General features: G+C 39.6%; 1 protein-coding gene across 2 annotated transcripts in view; it reads left to right on the forward strand.

Moving 5' to 3' along the window:
- Positions 1-2,389: 2,389 nt before the first annotated feature.
- The window catches only part of SRD5A2 (steroid 5 alpha-reductase 2), a 37,578-nt gene continuing 22,254 nt past the window's right edge, over positions 2,390-17,713 (forward strand). For both annotated transcript variants that reach the window (XM_064494631.1, XM_064494632.1), the window contains exon 1: positions 2,390-2,691. In XM_064494631.1, the coding sequence (XP_064350701.1) occupies positions 2,411-2,691 (281 nt within the window). In that variant the 5' untranslated portion in view covers positions 2,390-2,410. The remainder of the gene's footprint in view (positions 2,692-17,713) is intronic.

Here is a 17,713-nt window from a genome sequence, read left to right on the forward strand (position 1 = left end):
AGCTTTTCTGGTAGGCAAGACACTGCATATTGTCACACACTGATGTGCTGAGAAGGTGGTAGATCCTGATTTCATGGGGAGAGGACAAGAAAACTTCATATTTGGGACCCTCCCTGCCTTGACCCAATCTTACGCATGTCTTCTTTTGGCTGGTTCTGATTTATATCTTTTTTTTTTAATATGGTAAAGCTGTCATCATAAATATAGTGCTTTCCTGAGTTCTGTGAGTTGTTCTATTGAATTATTAAACCTGAAGAGTTAGTGGGAACCCCCAGATTTGTAGTGAGCTGTTCAGAAGTGTGTGTGGCTTGGAGACCCCTGAAATTGTGTCTGAAGTGAGGGCAGTCTTGTGGAGGATTGTGTCCTAAACCTGTGAAGTTTGGCTCAACTTGAGTAGTTGGTGTTAGAAGTCAGTGCAACATTTCTAATAACTTGAGGGATGCTGAATATTGTGAAGGCTACATTGTTACTTGTCTGTATGTAATTGCCTTCCTTTAAAGAGGGTTGAGGTTTGTTAACTTACTTGTGAATCATCTTGATCTTTTGGGGGGATTGATTTAGCATTTTGTTAGGAAGGTGGTCTTCACTCTAAAAACATGATTCCTACCACTAAAGCATGACATCCAGGTGGAGTTGTCCAGCAGGGAGGAAATGCAGATCGGAAGTTCCTGTCTTTGCTGGAGATCTAGATTTGGGTGTCCTCAACTAGCGGGTAGTAAGTGAAGAATCTCAGACTGGATTTGTAAAGCCAGTGCAAACACAGCTCTAGGGAGCTGAGAGCTTACACCTGGTTACCATGGAGAGTGCTTCAGTGGTATGGGTGGTTCCTGCATGGTGATCAGTTGAAAACTGAAGCATGATTACAGTTTAATTTTTAACCTAACAGGGAGGTGATAAATACCTCTTCAGCAAGCATAGGGTGCACTGTCACACTAATGTATCACCATACATCACCGTGTTCCAGGAATCAGGAAACACCCTGCAAAGTGGACAGATGAAACAGTGCATACCTTTCATTGGAACAGCTGGTAGGGCAGGGCAGGGGTAGACAGAGGCATGCTGAGTGAGTCTCCTGAAAGGCAGTGAGTGGGAGCTAAGGGTGAAGGTTGTAGAAAGTGCCTTTGAAAGGAAGAAGAGGGAGAAAGGGAAAGACTAGGGTGGAGCCTGAAGTAGGGACAAGAGGAGAAAATTAATAGGGATAAAGCAATTGAGAGAGTTGGTACAAAAAGATAGATGAAGAGTGAAGTAAACAGTAGGTGGCAAGAGGCCAATCTGAGAGGAGGAAGCCAGGTCAAAGAAAGAAGGAAGAGAAAAGAAAAGAGGGGTACAAAACAAAAGAAGAAGGCAGTCAAGAAAGTCTGAATACTGAATCAGAGAAGGGAAGAGGAAATAGATAATGAACCAGGGAGTGAAGAATGAGAGAAAGGCGGCAAGTAGAAGGGAGAGAGAAAGAACCGCATCTAGGTGTTCTGAGTGCAACTGCACTTCCAGTGGCGCCCTCATGGAACACGACTCAACTGCTCCGGGAGATGGGAAAGGGCATCCTGCAGCAAAAGTCTTAGACATTAGCCTGAGTCTGGGTCAGCTCCAGGGCTCCCAGGAAAGAGGAGAGGCTAGGGTGGATCGACAGGATCACTGTGCACCTCTTTAACAGATGCAGGGGCGACCCAGGGATGCACAGAGGTCCCGGAGGAACTAGGGCCCGGGAGAGGCTGGTACCTGCTTGGGGGCGAGATGGTGCGGAGAGGGCACTGAAGCTAAAAGTGTCCAAGAAGCAGGGCGTCCCAAATCAGAAGGCCTGGCGGAAGTGAGAAGTGCCTGGATGCTGAGCCCAGGATCAAAGGAAGGTTGCAGGGTTGGGTGGAAGCCAGCAGGGAGTGCAGGAGTGTAGGGAACCAGATGGGGTGGGGAAATCCTGGCTTGGGATGGTCTGAGGGTGGGGGCTGCGTGGCGACCACACAGAGTGTGTGTTAGGGCAGGATAACAACCCTGGCTAAATCGTCCCTGTGGTTTTCTATTTCCTAGTCTCAGAAGTTGCAGCATCAGAGGTTGATGGGTGAAAAAAAATATATCTACGAAGGGCAGTTAAAGGAGGAGAACAGTGGCAGGTGACGGAGAGGGCGGGAGTGCAGGCGAAGGCACGAATATGGGATAATGGAAGGGCTCCACCAAAGCCTTCGTCCACTCTCCTCCCTGGCTGTTTTTGCTAAGTGCCAGCCCTGCGAAAGGGGCATCGGTGCTGGGTCGAGCCAGGGCGGGCTGGCTGTGCTGAGATGGGAGGCAAGATGGAGGGGCGGGAGCCAAGGCCGAAGGGGCGGACACGGGGTGGCGTCTAGCTCTCCATAAAGGGGCCGTGGGGGCCGCGCTCTTCTCTGCGCGGGCGGTGGCTTCAGGCTGGGAACACGGCGCGATGCCTGTTCTATGCCAGCAGAGCCCAGTGCTGGCAGGCAGCGCCGCTTTGGCTGCCCTGGGGTTGCTGGTCCTGTACCTCGCAGAGCCCTCTGGTTACGGGAAGCACTCGGAGACCCTGATGCCCGCGGCTATCCGGCTGCCCGCCCGCGCCGCCTGGTTCCTGCAGGAGCTGCCCTCCTTCGTGGTACCCGCGGGGATCCTCGCTGGGCAGCCGCGCTCTCTTTTCGGCCCGCCTGCGACTGTGCTTCTGGGCCTCTTCTGCGCACATTACTTCCACAGGTAGTGTTTTCCCCTGCGGGTGCCAAGGGAGGCGCACTGCCAGGCTCCCGGTATCCAAGAGCGCAGCTCCAGCGCGCACAGAGGCTCGCAGAGGGGCTCGCACGGGCGGCTGCAAGGAGCGCAGAGTGCCGCGCGGGAAGCACCTGGCGGGGCGGGGACTGCGGGAGGAGCACGGGCAAGTGGAGAGGCGATCGTGGGCAGACACCGCCTTCACTCTCCACAGCCCGTGCGCGTCTTGGGTCCACTTTAAATCCTCTGACGGCTCAGGGTGAAAGAGGTAGAGCCGGGTGGGAGACGAGCTGGAAAGCTCAGACGGTTGAGGCAGAGCTGTTGGCCCAGACGGTTCCCTCTCCAACTCCCCTCGGTCCCGCGTCACTTGTGGTGTCTCGCTCATCACCCTTTCTCTTTCTTCCTTCACTTTTTTACTCCCCCCCCCCCCCCAGGGTTGTGGGCGGGCTGGTTCTGGGATCTTGAGGGAGTCTAAGTATTGGCATCTCCCAAAGGGAACTCGGCACAGAGGGATTGGATCAATTTATTTTGGCAGGGAGATGGGCAGAGCCAGATCGCAGGCTTCAAGGTGGGAAAGAGAACGTAGGGGAACCCACTGGCCTGAGCAAAAGCCTCACTTCTCAAGGCCCACCGGAAAGGGACTGCGCTCACCACCAACTCCTTTTAAGTTTCCGTGGCACATAGGTGTGAATGGGTTGAAGTTAACCCAGAGCCCAGATGTGTTGAATAAAACCCCCAAGCTTAGGAAAACTCTGCCCTCAGTTCTGAGAAAAAAACAAAGGGCTTTCAGGATTTGGAGAATGCTCAAAAAGACTCATAGAGGAAGGAAAGAGCACATGATTCAGTTGCCTATCATACCCAGTCATTTAGCATCTGTTGTCCCATGTAGCCCCATTGTAACTTGTGAGATGCGTATTTATTGTGCCCACTTTATAGGCAAAGAAATTGAGGCTGTGTAAGGTTAAGTGACTCAGAAGATGATACAGCTAGTACCCAGCCAGATTCAAATCTAAGCCTGTGAAACTCCATGGTTCAAGACCTTTTCACTTTGTTAAGCAGGCAGATACTCTGAATCCATGGAGAGAGAAAAGTTGCCAAACCAAGTCAATAACTGGAACAGAATCACAGCCTAATTTTGAGTAGGGAATTTATAGGGTCAAAAACAATCAAGGAAATCTATGTTAGAAATTAGGTAAAGAATTCATCTGGAAGCTGAAAGGCATGATCCTCTCTGGTAAGGGAAAAGTGATGCCTCATTTTGGGAAAAGGAAGTGTAGAGAAACAAGTTTTAAACTGTCTTTCCTTATAATCCTTTCTTGTCCTCTGGATCTTTTTTATCAGTCGAGATTTAATATTTATGCAATTTTAACTGAATTATCACTCTTTTAGTAAGAGAATTATTGGCAAGCAATAAGAACTAAAATTTCATAAATAAATGTCCTTTCTGCAGGTATTTACTAACCATTTTACCCAGATTTAGGTGGTTCAATTTGCACAGAAAGAAAGATGTTGGATATAGGTGATAAGAGGCCAGCTTTTGATTACACTATTTTTGGAAAAGACATTTGACAGAAAAATGTGATTTTATCTGACAATTACTTTTATCTTCTAGTTAACTATTGTCTGATAGCACCATAAACAATATTTTATGAGTTCATTTCATCTTACAGTAATGTTAGTGTTTTCTAACAAGCCTATTAACATAAGTTTTAGACTTGTTTTTAAAGCCAAAAGGTACTTTGCCTCAATAAATTATGATCAGTACATTAAAAAACCGAGAAAGTAATTACTCATAAAATGAATATCAACATACTTTCCATCTTCTTCAGGGGAAAATTTAAAATATGTGTAAAGGATTTAGGAATTGATTCTTCCTGAGGGAAAATTCCCCACTGAGAACACAACTCTGGGTGAGTGCATTGTTCCTGAGGCATAAAGATGTGATGTTTGTCCATCATTCCTCTTGCGTAAACTCTTCCTTTGAGGCCATTGGACTATTGAATTTGTTTTCATTTTGAGTGCTTACAAGGTATTGCACTCTTTGCTAAACACTATGTGAGTTATTTACTAATCCTCATACCAGTCCATTTAGGTAGGCACCATTAATTATCATTCCAATTTTGCAGGTGGGAAACTGGTGCAAGAAAAGGTTAAATAACTTGCCCAAGGTCACACAGTGACTAGGAGCCAGGGTTCAGACCCAGGGAGTTTGAATCCGGATCTCAGGCTCTTAGCTACCATGATAAGCTGTTTTATATTTCTTCTTGTTGCCTCATTCTTGCCTTTTAAAAACTGTATTTAGGCTTAAATTAATTTTTTTAAATTATAAAAATAGCAAATGTTTACTAAATAAAAAATGGAAAGTACAAAAGTAGAAAAATTCTCATAATTTCAACACCTAAGTATATGGATTGCTAATGTTTTAGAACATTTTCATTAAGGCTTTCATTTTTCTTAGTACATTTTTATACATGCTTGCTCTACTGAATATTTATAGTTCTGCTTGATTACCTTTTATAATAAATATTTTCCCACATTAGCATAGAATCTTTGTAAGTATCATCTTAATGGCTGCTTGTTATTTCATTTCATGTGAAGACAGTAATTTACCTATCCATTAATTTATAATTTTATAATAATTTAAATTAATTTTTAATATAATTTATATTAAATTGGACATTTAAATTTGCCTCTTTTTAGGGCACATTTTGCACCTAAATTCTTTTCAGAAGTCAGGACTATGCTCTTATCAGTATTCCCACAAGTAGTACAAAGGTTATGAGCAATTTTGCTTTGAGGTTTTATGAGTCATTTGGCTGGATAGTGAGGGCTCGACAAGGAAAAAGCATCAGGCTGCCTTGGCTGTATTCCCTGTCCTGTGCATAGCCATGACACAGAGTATAAGATTGAGGGACAAGTGTTCAGGAGAGCGCTGGCTCAGCTGTGACCAAGACTCTTTTGAACAATGTCCTTTGGGGACTGTTCAGAAAAGCAAGATATCCCATTGGATAGAAGGGAAAACTCTGCAATTTTCTGCATATGAGGGTGATATGCTAGAATGTGAGTTCCACAAGGATTTTTGTCTCATTTGTTCATGGCTGTGTCCTTGGTATCTAGAAAAGTTCTGGTACATAGTTGGTATTTGTTGACTGCATGAATAAACTCTACTTCTGACATCAGTATAGGCAGTCAGAATTATCAGAGAACTTGCCATTACTTAGGAATCATTGCTGAGATTGCATGGTTAGGTCAACTCAGATCATTCTCTTCCTTTCAGAATCTATTGTTGTGGATATTTGGGTGGTTTAGCTACATAGAGATGAATGCTGTGTAAGCATGCTGCTTAATCCCACAGCTAAAGTTGTTTGAAGTCAGTTATCTCGCCTCTCATTGACTTTGACTAGCTCTGGAATCATCCTTTGCCGACACTCTCTGATTTATCATTTTCTCAAGAAGCCTTGGTGTCTTTCTTATGCAACGGTCATCACACCGCCTATTCCTATGGCAACTGATTTTTTTTTCCAAAACCTGGGTGTGTGACCTTCATATTTGGATGAAAAAGAAAAAAATCTCTTTTCAAAAAAGGTGACTATATTGTAACAAGTTGCTGACAGTGTGAACTTCCATGATGCACATCCATAAGCAGAGTGTAATGCCCACATTAGAGTCTGAATTTAGAGAGAATTCTTCTGGCATTTAGATATTGAAAATGGTGACATTTCCTATTCAACCAAATAAATTGATGGTTTCAATAAGGGGCCTTTTTGCTTGATGCTCAGTTTGTTCTCCAGCAGCATAAAGTCTTCCCCATTCTTCAAGACTCAGATCAGGCATCACTTCCTCCAAGAAGCCTTCTCTGAGTCCTTTCTCCTTTGTAAATCTAGGTGTGGTATCATACCTTGGGCTTTCATAGCAGCCATTGTGGCCTTCCACGAGGTACTTCACACACTGGATCATAATTCTCTGTTTTAAGGAAATTTCATCCTCATCTGTCCAGACTCCTCATTTTACAGAAGCAAAGCACCAGAAGGTTTAGTTAGTTAGGGGCAAAGACAGGACTGGAACTTGTGTCTCCTGATGTGTCCTGCCAAGGCTTCCCCAATCTCTTAAGAGTTGTAGATGTCTCAGATAATCAGAAATAAATAAACCTCATGAAGGAAATTGCTCATTGGCTGAGAATCAGAATGATGATTAATGCAGACATTGGAAACCATCTAGACAAAACTCTCCCCTTATACATTGAGAAGAAAGGCCCAGGCAGAATAAACTGAATTCTTGTGGTCACTTAATCATGTGTTAAGGACATTCATGAGGCATAATTTGGGTCAATTAAGATTAACTGAAGGATTCTTTAAAATGGGGGTCAGCAAACAGTAAAAAAAAGCAAGATAGTAACTATTTTAGACTCTGTAGTCATACAGTCTCTGTCATAGTTACTTAACTATACTTAACATACTCCTCTTTGTAGCATGAAAACAGCCACAGACAATATGTAGACCAATGAGTGTGGTAATGTTCCAATAAAACTTTATTTATAAAAATAGGCCATTGGGTGTATTTGCCTGTGGGTCATAGTTTGCTAGCCCCCTCCTTAAGAAAACCATGAACTGCATTATCTTTCAATTCAGCACCCTGGTAATTCTATTATAAAATTTTGTTAAATCCTATAGCAAAGCAGTGAGCATATTCTAGAAGAATTCTGCTACATTTAAATAGGAATTCAGTAGTAAACCTAATTTTCTAAGAATTCCTGAGTTCCAAGTCCTTTTATTTGAAACTTTATAGGAAATAGTAGGAGTCTTGGAGTTTACGTTCTAGATAGGATGACATCATGAACACATCTGAAAAGTATACAGCCATGTTTGCCAACAATGTAAACAAGCATTAGAGATCTTGACCACTTTTACCACATTGAAGAAAGGACTAACTTCTTTCTCATTTTAAATCTAACTTAATGTCACTTAAAAAGCACAAACAAGATAAGGAAACAGTAATCCAAATTGGTGAAGTGATGTGTATGAGGTCACAAGGGAGGAAGGGGCAGAGTCCCTGAACCTAGGTCTTTATCAGAGTTCCACATGCTCAGAACTGTGCTGGGTCCCTTGGGAGCACACAAAAGCAATTCACTAGCTGGTGCTTGCCCTCCGGGAGGCAGGCAGAAAAACCCACCATAGTGTGCTTGACACTCTGGTGTGAAAGTTTGGTGGTGGCAATGTCAGTGTGAGGCCCAGGACAGGCGGGAAAATGCTAATTAAGGGACATGTGGACCTAAGAGGGGCCACGGTCATGACGCTGAACATGCTAAGGTCTCTGGTGCCTGTCTGTGTTTGAGCAGATGAGTGGGTGGGTTTTGAGGGAGCCCAATAAATGGCACCCTTCTTCCCCATCCAGATTCATAACCAGCTGAGACACAGACCCAGGAATTAGGCCACTAGAGAAAAATTACCACCCTTATTAGTGGTAAAGCTAGTTTGGAGCACAGGACTGACATTTTGGATCCTAACACTGTCCCTCAAAAAGTACTCAGCAACAGTGATGGCTGAATACTGCAGGCCTTTCCCTCTGGTGCCTGTTGGGAAAAGACAGCAGAATGAGAGAAGGGCTGAGCTGCACACACCCCTCGAGAGGTCCTGCTTTCAAATTTACCAATCAGGTAGTTCACGTCTCCTTTCCTGAGGAGGGGTGAGTGAAGGAGAGTGGAAAGGCTCAAATGAAGGGCCTTCAGCAAGCAGGAGGGGGAACATAAATGTTTTCTGTTATTAGATAAGACTGTGAAAGTTGTCTACCTGTTGATTTTTGCCAGAGCCTGGCAACTTGGTTCTGAACCTGGGACACTTCCCATTCTGCTTTCTGACTCCTTGCCACAAATGGCAAAGGGGATATCAAAGTCTGGACTCAAGTTATTTAAAAAGTTGCTGCGCTCAACCCAGCAGCCTTTAAGGAGGCTCAGTTCATCCTAGGAGCTCTAAATTTTAAAACCCTCTGAACTGGGGCCAATAGTGCAATTTGCCTTCCATTTGGTTATGGAAGGAGAATAAGGGAAGGGGAGACCAATATTTATTGGGCTCCGGGTGTTCCAGGAATAATTATGTTACGTATTTTACATCAGCTATCTCATTTTGTCCTGGAGACAATTGCTGTTATTATTAATGCAATTTCACAAGTGATTGCACTCTGTCTGATTTCAGTGATTGGAGGGAACAAGTGGGAGTGATGGGCAAGCGCTTGAGCTGGTCCTCAAAGGATGGTCTATTCCCAGATTTGTGGGTGAGAATGAGGTGTTCAGTCAGGGAAGAAGGCCTGTTTGGTGATCTATGACTTAAAATTGCCCTGTGCAACATATGTACTATGTCTTAGAATACCTTTCCTCTTTTTAATACCAAATATCTTTTGTCTCTGTAACATAATATCTGGTCCTACCATCCAAACTTTTAATCAGGTCTGGGCCATTTTCAAAATTCTTCCATTATACTTGCTTCATATTGTCAAGGCTAATCTAAAAGTTACTGTGAAGAGAATAAGGCAGTTTTCCTTTGACATTTTTCCTACTTGACCATGAAAAATCGCCAGATCCTTTTCTGTGTATAGACTCTCTCTCTTGCCTCTCTGTTCTCTTTTAACGGCAGTACTTGGTCTCACATCAGTTTCTCAGTGAATGTTCTTTACTTGCCCAAGTTACCTATCTGATAAATAGATCTAAATACTAGAGTATTGAGTTTTTTGTTTTCTTATTATTGAATTTTGAAAGTTCTGTAAATATTCTGAATTCAAGTTCTTTACCAGATACATGATTTGCAAATATTTTTCCCAGTCTGTGTGGCTTGTCTTTTTCATTCTCTTAACTGTGTCTTTTGAAAAGCAGAGGTTTTTAAATTTTGATGAAGTCTAATTTTTCTATTTGTTTTCATTCAAATAGATCTAAAAAATCTTTGCCTAATCTTAGGTCACATGGGTTTTTTCTTATATTTTCTTACAGAAAATTTATAGTTTGGGGTTTAACATTTATGTTTATGATCCATTTTGAGTTAATTTTTACATAGGGTTAGAAATGTGAATCAAAGTTTTTTTTTTTTTTTTGCATATGGGTATCCAGTTGTTCCAATATCATTTGTTGAAAGTACTTTTCTTTCTCTAATGAAATTGCTCCTGTACCTCATGATATAAACAGATACTTTGCTAAAGAAAATAGAATGTGAAAACATGCTCAACACCATTAGTCATTAGGGAAATGCTGATTAAACCACAATGGGATACCAGTGTGCATCCACTAGAGTGGCTAAAATTACAAAGACTGACCAGACTAAGTTCTGGTGAGGATGTGGAAGAACTAGCACTCTTATACATTGTTGAAGGGAATGTAAAATGGCAACCACTTTGGAAAATGTTTTGACAGTCTCTTAAAAAGTTAAACATAAATCTACCATGTGACCTACCCATTCCATTGCTAGCTATTTTTCCAAGCAAAATAAAAGCACATGTCCATACAAAGATTTGTATACAAATGGTTTTAGCAGCCTTATTTGTGGTAGCCAAAAACTAGAAACAGCTCAAATGTTCATCAGCAAGTGAATGTGTAAACAAACTGTGGTATAAACATAGTAGAATACTACTTAGCAAAAAAAATGAATGAACTATTGATGTGAGCTACCAACAGTGGATAAAACTTAAAATAATTATTCTGGGTAAAGGAGCCAAGCAAAAAAGAGTATGTACTTTATGATTCCATTTATATAAAATTCTATGAAATTCAAACTAACATATGGTACATGAAGTACATCAGTTCTTTTCTGGGGACAAAGGGAGGAACAGGATGGGATTATGGAGGATATGAGCAAACTTTAGGAGGAGATTTACATGTTCACTATTTTGATATCATAAAATTTATCAAATTGCACACTTTAAATATGCACAGTTGATTGTTAATTATACCTCAATAAAGCTAAAAAAAAAAACTATAAGTAGGCCTATGAAAAAATTGTATGTATGTGTGGCCCTGTGTCACAGAATTATTCAAACTTTCTGTGAAGCTAATCTGACAATGTTTAACAATAGCTGAAAAACTATTCACTTTTTTCCCCCAGGAATTTAATCTGGGGGAAACACCCAAGGGAAGTAGTCCAAAAGAAAGAAATTGATTAACACAAATTTATAGTGTTACTATTTGCAACTGTAGAACACTGAAAGTTACTTAAATGCTCCATTACTAAGGGCTGATGTAATAAATATGATTCAATATTATATATACTTCAAAAGTATTAGTCTCTTGGACTATATCTGTGACAGAAATAAAGATATAAAGTCACTTAGTGAAAAAATAGTACACAATAAATTGTTCTCAAAAAGTCCACATCAACATGTATGAATTAATGCTGATAATGATTAGAATATAAAGTGATATGAATAGCTAATACTTTGGGGTTGCAGATTTTATGTAGTATTTACAAAGTGTTTAATGGTATAACTCCCACTAATAGAACAAATAATACTGATGTTACAAGATTTAAAAAGTTACCTTGCAAACTGACCATGCAATTAAATACCAACAGAGATCAAGACATTTCTACAAGTAGGGGTTGCTTTAAAGGAAAAGTCACCATTAATGTGTAAGATTTTCTCCACTAATCCACTATGACATCATTAACTTCTGAAATTGTCTTTCATATTGATCCTTTGAGTTATGATGTTGAAGACCCCTGAAAATGCAACCATGTTACCTGGTAAAGTATCAATATGCAAACATCTTTTTAACATCTGTAGAATCCGTGGGGATGTTCCTGTCTTACTTTTGGTAATGGTAATTTATGTCTTCTTATTTCTTCCCCTAATCTGTCTAGCTAGAGTTTTATGAACTTCATTGATCTTTTCAAGGAACTAGATTTTAGTTTCATTGGATTTCTCTATTGATTTCGCTGTTTCCTATTTGTTTTCTGACTTGATATTTATTACTTCCTCTTCCTCTTTGGGTTGGGTTTAATTTACTCTCCTTTTTCTAGTTTCTTAAGGCAGAAACTGAGGTTATAGATTGACCTCCTTTTTCTGATTTGGCATTGATTGCTATAAGTTTCACACAAAATACTGCTTATGGCATCTCACAAATTCTAATATGTTGTTTTTATTTTTAATTCATTTCAAAATATTGCTATTTCTCTTGTGATGTCTTCTTTGATCCATGGGCTATTTGGAAGGGTGCTGTTTGGTTTCCAAATGTTTAGGAATTTTCCAGATATTTTGTTATTAATTTCTAATTTAATTCCATTATGGACAGAGAACATACTTTGTATGATTTAAATCCTTTTACTTGTTGAATTAAAACCTGTTTTATGGCCCAGAATTTGGTCTATCTTGGTAAGTGTTCTCTGTAACCTTGAAAAGAATGTATATTCTGCTGAAAGGAGTGTTCTGAAAATGTCCGTAGGCTAATTTGGTTGATAGTGCTTTTCAAATCTTCTGTGTCTTGCTGATTTTGTCTACTTTTTCTGTAATTGTTGAGAGAGGAGTATCAATATGTCTGATTAAAATTGTGGACTTGCCTATTTTTCCTTACAGTTCTGTCAGTTTTTGCTTCATGTATTTTGAAGCTCTGTTACATAACAGATAAAAAGATGCATAAACTCTGATGTGTAAACATTTAGAATTGTTATGTCCTTGATGAATCGACTCTTTTATCATTATTCCTTTATTATCATTACGTTTATTCCTGGTAATATTCTTTGTTCTGGAATCTACTTTTGTATAATATTAATATAGTCACTATGGCTTTCTTTTTATAAGGGTTGACATGGTATAATTTTTTCACCATTTTACTTTCCATCTATCTCTGTGTTTAAATTCAGTGTATGTTTCTTGAATGTAGCATATGGTTGAGTCTTGCTTTTTGTCAATACTGACAATCTCTGCTTTTTAACTGGGAGTGTTAGAATGCTTATATCTAATGGTATTATTTATGTAGTTTGATTTAAATCTATCAAGTTGCTATTTGTTCCTATTTGTCTCTCTTATTTGTTCCCATTTCCTCTTTATCGTCCATCTTTTGGATATAGTGCTATTTTATTCCATTTTATGTTTTTTATTAGCTTATTAACAATAACTTTTGTTAGTTTGATTAAAACTTTAAAGCATGTACCTTAAATTTATCACTGTTTACTTTCAAGTGATAATATACCACTTCATGTATAGTGTACAGATATGAAATAATGTAATTCCATTTCTCCTTTATGCTATTGTTATTTGTTTTATTTATACACATGCTCTAAGAAGCTTCAACATATTGATGTTATTTTTGTTTGAACAGTCAACTATCTTTTAAAGAGATTGAAATTATAAAAAAGTGTGTATTTGCCATTTCTGATGCTCTTTACTTTGGATGGGGGTTGATCTTTATTTCTATTGGTATTATTTTTTCTTTTGCCTGAAGAATGTCAATTTTTAGGACAGTTTTTTCATATTTTGAATATCTGAAAATGTCTTCATGTCTCCTTTGTTTCTGAGGATATAGAATTCTAAATATAGTATTCTAGATTGACAGCTATTTTCTTTTAGTACTTTAAAGATGTTGCTCCACTGTCATCTCGCTTGCATTGTTTTCAGAAAGAAAGCTGCTGCCCTTCTTGTCTTTGTTCCTCTGTACATAACTCTTTTTATCTGGCTGCTTTTAATATTTTCTCCTTATGACTGGTTTTGAGCAATTTGATCAGTATATTCCTTGGTGCAGATTTCTTCATGTTTCTTATGCTGGGGTTCTTTAAACTTCTTGGATCTGTGGGTTTAAAGTTTTAATTAAATTTGGACAACTTTTGTACATTATTCTTAATTTCCCCCCTTCTCTCTCCTATTATTCAGGGTCTTCAATTATATATCTTTGAGACCCACATGTATGTGAAATTGTCTTGCAGATCACTGACACTTCTTTCTTGTTTTTATTCTTTTTTTTTTTTCAGTGTGTTTCTTTTGGATAGTTTCTATTGCTGTGTCTTCAAGTTTATAATCTTTTCTTTTGTGATGTTTTATCTATTGTTAATCCTATCCTGGGGTATTTTCATCTCAGACATTGTAGTTTTCATCTCTAGAAGTTTGATTTTGGTCTTTTTTTTCTATCTTCCATGTCTCTACTTAATTTTATGTACATATGAAATACAGTCATAATAGCTGTTTTAATGTCATTGTCTGCTAATTCTAACATTTATATAATTTCTGTGTCAGTTTTGATTGATTATTATTCTCATTATAAGCAGTGTTTTCCTGCTTCTTTGCATGACTGGTGATCTTTGATTGGATTGTCAGACATTGTACCTTGCTGGCTGTTGGATATTTTTGTATTCCTATAAATATTCTTGAGCTTTGTTCTGGGGTGCAGTGAAGTTACTTGGAAATAATTTGACCCTTTTAGCTCTTGATCTGATTTGTTAGGTGCTCGTAGAAGAGTGCTAGTGCAGGGGCAAATTAATCCCCTCCTGAGCTCAGCCTTTCTGAGTACTCTACTCAATGTCCCATGTAGTATGAATTTTTCTATCTGGCTGGTGGGAAAGGGCTCAGTTCCTGACCATGTATGAGCACTGGGCACTGGTCCTTTTAATCTTTTTGAGTAGTCCTTTTCTCATACAACTGCATTAATTAATATTCTACTGAATACTTGAGAAGGACCCTCTGCAGGACTCTGCATCTCCCTCCACTTCAGTACTCTGACCTAAGAATTCTAGATGTCTTGATTCCTGGAATTTCAGTTCTGTTTCCTTAACTCAGGAAACTCTAGCTTCTTAACTCTAGCTTCTGTCTGGAATCCCCTTTCCTGGGAAGAGAAATTTTCTCAAAGCAGTAAACTGGGTTATTTATAAGGCTCACATCATTTTTTTCTTGTCTATAAGTGATTCTTGTCTTTTATTGCTTACGTCCAATATTTCATGTAATTTGTCTTGTTTATATTTTCATTTTCCAGCATGGAGGGTAAATCCAGTTCCTGTTTCTCCATCTTGACTGGAAGCAGACATCCCTCCAATGGGCTTTAGCTTTTATCTTTGCTGATTGATTATCTACAATACTGGTTGACTTGACGTTGGTAGTCTCTGTACTCAGTGTTATGCCTAAGTCCATTGGTTTGTGTTTCTAAACTTTCCACCAGTTTGTCTGGAATGTCTCTTAGACAGCTCAGTCTATAACAAAACACCATAAACTGGATGGTGTATCAACAACAGAATTTTACTTCTCACAGTTCTCGAGTCTGGAAGTCTGAGATCATGGTGCCAGCAAGGTCTATTTCTGGTGATGTCCCTCTTCTGGGTTACAGATGGCTGACTTCTTGTTGTATCCTCACATGGTGAGGAGAGAATGAGCTAGCTCTCTGGCCTCTCCGTATAAGGACACTAATCCCATTCATGAATGTTCTATCCTCATGACTTAATTACCTTCAAAAGGCCACATCTCCAAAAACCATCATAATGGGAATTAGATCGCAACATATGAATTTTGAGGAGACATACATTGTGTGTAAGAATCTTCTTTGTTTCATTGCTTTTTCCATTCTCAAGCTTAATGTGCAGTGACCTTTGGGTCCTGTGTTACAAGTTTCTAAACTTGTGGAGAGTTAAGCAAGATGGGAGAATGGTGGCTTTCTCTCCATGTGTCCTCTTGTCTCCATGTAGCTTTGGCTGGCAAGGTGGCCCTAAGGCTGCAGCATAGGGAATAGAGTGTGGGAAATACCAGCCAATGCTTACAAATGACAGGCCTGAAACTTTCACGTAGTAAATTCTGCCACAGAGACCTCAGAAAACGCCTTTTCTTTTCTTGTCAAAGTGAACAATGGAATGGAAATGTGGGAGGGAGATGCACTGAGGTGGATGCACCTTTGTTCAGGGCTGCTGAGTCCCAGGACAATATTTAAATGAAAGTGGAAACTCCTTAGAAGTCTTCAGTTTGATGGCAATATCTAGGCCTTAGATAGCTGTGAAGAGTTGCTTGTTTCCAAATGACATCAGAACCCTGTAAAATGGGGCTGCAGTATAAAGCCAAACAGCAAGAATTAGAAAATCACAACTTTGTTTTTGCAAACAATGAGAAATAGAAGAGACAAAACTGCAGCTTAGAGAAATGACACATTTGTATCCAACAGTTGAACATGCCTTGTCCTTAGCTTACCTTGGTCACCTTGCTCAACTTTGTACTTCAAGCTGAAAACCACCGCTTGTTGCCACTTACAACTTATAAATTTGGTCATGACCATTTAATATGAGTGGCTGAGCAAGTGTATCTATACAAGGCAAAAACCCACCCCAAATCAATCAACTTAACAAAAAAGAAAAGGTAAACTAGTTACTCAAATTTATCTTATTAATCAGGCAAATAGGTTGATCTGGCTCTATTTGTTTACTAAGATTTTGATCTTCTAGGATATAAGTAAATAAATAAATAAGCAAATAAACCCCACAAATAAATGAGGTCAGTGGTCTGTAGCCTGTCTCTTGTAGGAGGTTGTACCTCAGTGATGATTACTCTTTCTGTCACTCAGAGGAATCCTCAAAATTTCTTAAAACCTTGGTAATTCATTGGGTGCTCAGACTGAACTTCTACTTTGATGTAGAGGCAGGAAGACAGAGGAAAATTGAGTAAGTGAGCAGTTCCAGGGTCTCCCAATACTAGCAGGACACAAATATGAAGATAAAAAATATGTATATAAACAGGAAACTTTAAAATGGTATACTGTATTTTAGGTCTTCATGAGCTAATCATGTCAGTGTTCTTCACAGTTTTAATATATCTACTGGATTATGACCACCAGATAATTCGCACCAGACGACATCTGCAAGGGGTTGTCAGTGGGACTTGTCTGTTCTCACTTCCAGGGCATGAGAGAAAGATGGAAGGAAGTCCCAGGGACCTTTGGGGAAAACTTTGCATTGAATTTTTCCCATGGTACAGCCCTTAGTAGAAAATGATCAACCACTCTATTGCAGGAAAAAAATGTGGTTTTATTGAATTGAGCCCCCTTTTAAAAAATACTTGATGTGGCAGTCTAATTTCTCTGTGTGGGCATAGCCTTTGGAGAAACCAAAACATCTGGTCAATGTCAGCTTGAAAAAGTTAGTTCAGTTTGCCATTGGAGGTTATGATCTCAGTGGTTTTCACCCTGGCTGCACATTAGAGTCATCCAGGGTGTCTCTAAGTGCTGCAGGTGCTCAGGATCCTATGCCTAACATTCTGATTAATTTTTCTTCAGTATACCTCTTCCCCTTTAGCATCCCTGAAGCCCCTAAGGTGATTTGAATATGCATCCAGAATTGGGAGCCTCTGATGTAGACAATGCACATGCAGCTGACTTTTTATTGTTATTTTTCACAATGACTACAATGGAGCAAAGTGCTCAAGAGCATAAACTCTGGAAATAGCTCCACCTGGGCTTGAGTCCCAGCTGTGATATTTCATAGCTGTGTCAATTTGGGCTAATTTAATGTCGCTGTGCCTCAGTTTCCTTATCTGTACAGTGGGGATAATTATACTAATACCTGTCTCCTAGGGTTACTATAAAGATTAAATAAGTTAATATGTGCAAAGTACTTAGAACATTGCCTGGAGCATAGTAAGCACTATATAAATATTAACTGTATATGGTCCTTTCCTGGCAGTTCTTTTACTGGATAACTGAACTGAAATTAATTTCAATGGCCTAATATTACTCTAACAAGGTGTATTAGTTCCCTGTAGCTGCTATAATAAGTTACCACAAACTGGGTGGCTTAAAACAACAGATGTTTTTTCTCTCATCATTCTGGAGGCCAGAGTCTGAAATCAAGATGTCAGCAGGGCTCTGTTCCCTCTGGAAGCTCTAAAGGAAAATCTGTTCCTCACCTTGTCCAGCTTCTGGTAGCTGTCTACATTCCTTGGCTTGTGGTTGCATGTCTATGCTGTGTCTTCATATTACCTTTTTCTCTGTATGTCTTTTCTTCTTCTGCTCCTTTCTTGTATAAGGATACATGTGATTTCATTTAGGGTCTACCCAGATTATCCAGGATTACCTCGTCCTCTC

This window comes from Camelus dromedarius, chromosome 15 (assembly GCF_036321535.1).
Source record: "Camelus dromedarius isolate mCamDro1 chromosome 15, mCamDro1.pat, whole genome shotgun sequence".
Lineage (NCBI taxonomy): Eukaryota > Metazoa > Chordata > Mammalia > Artiodactyla > Camelidae > Camelus > Camelus dromedarius.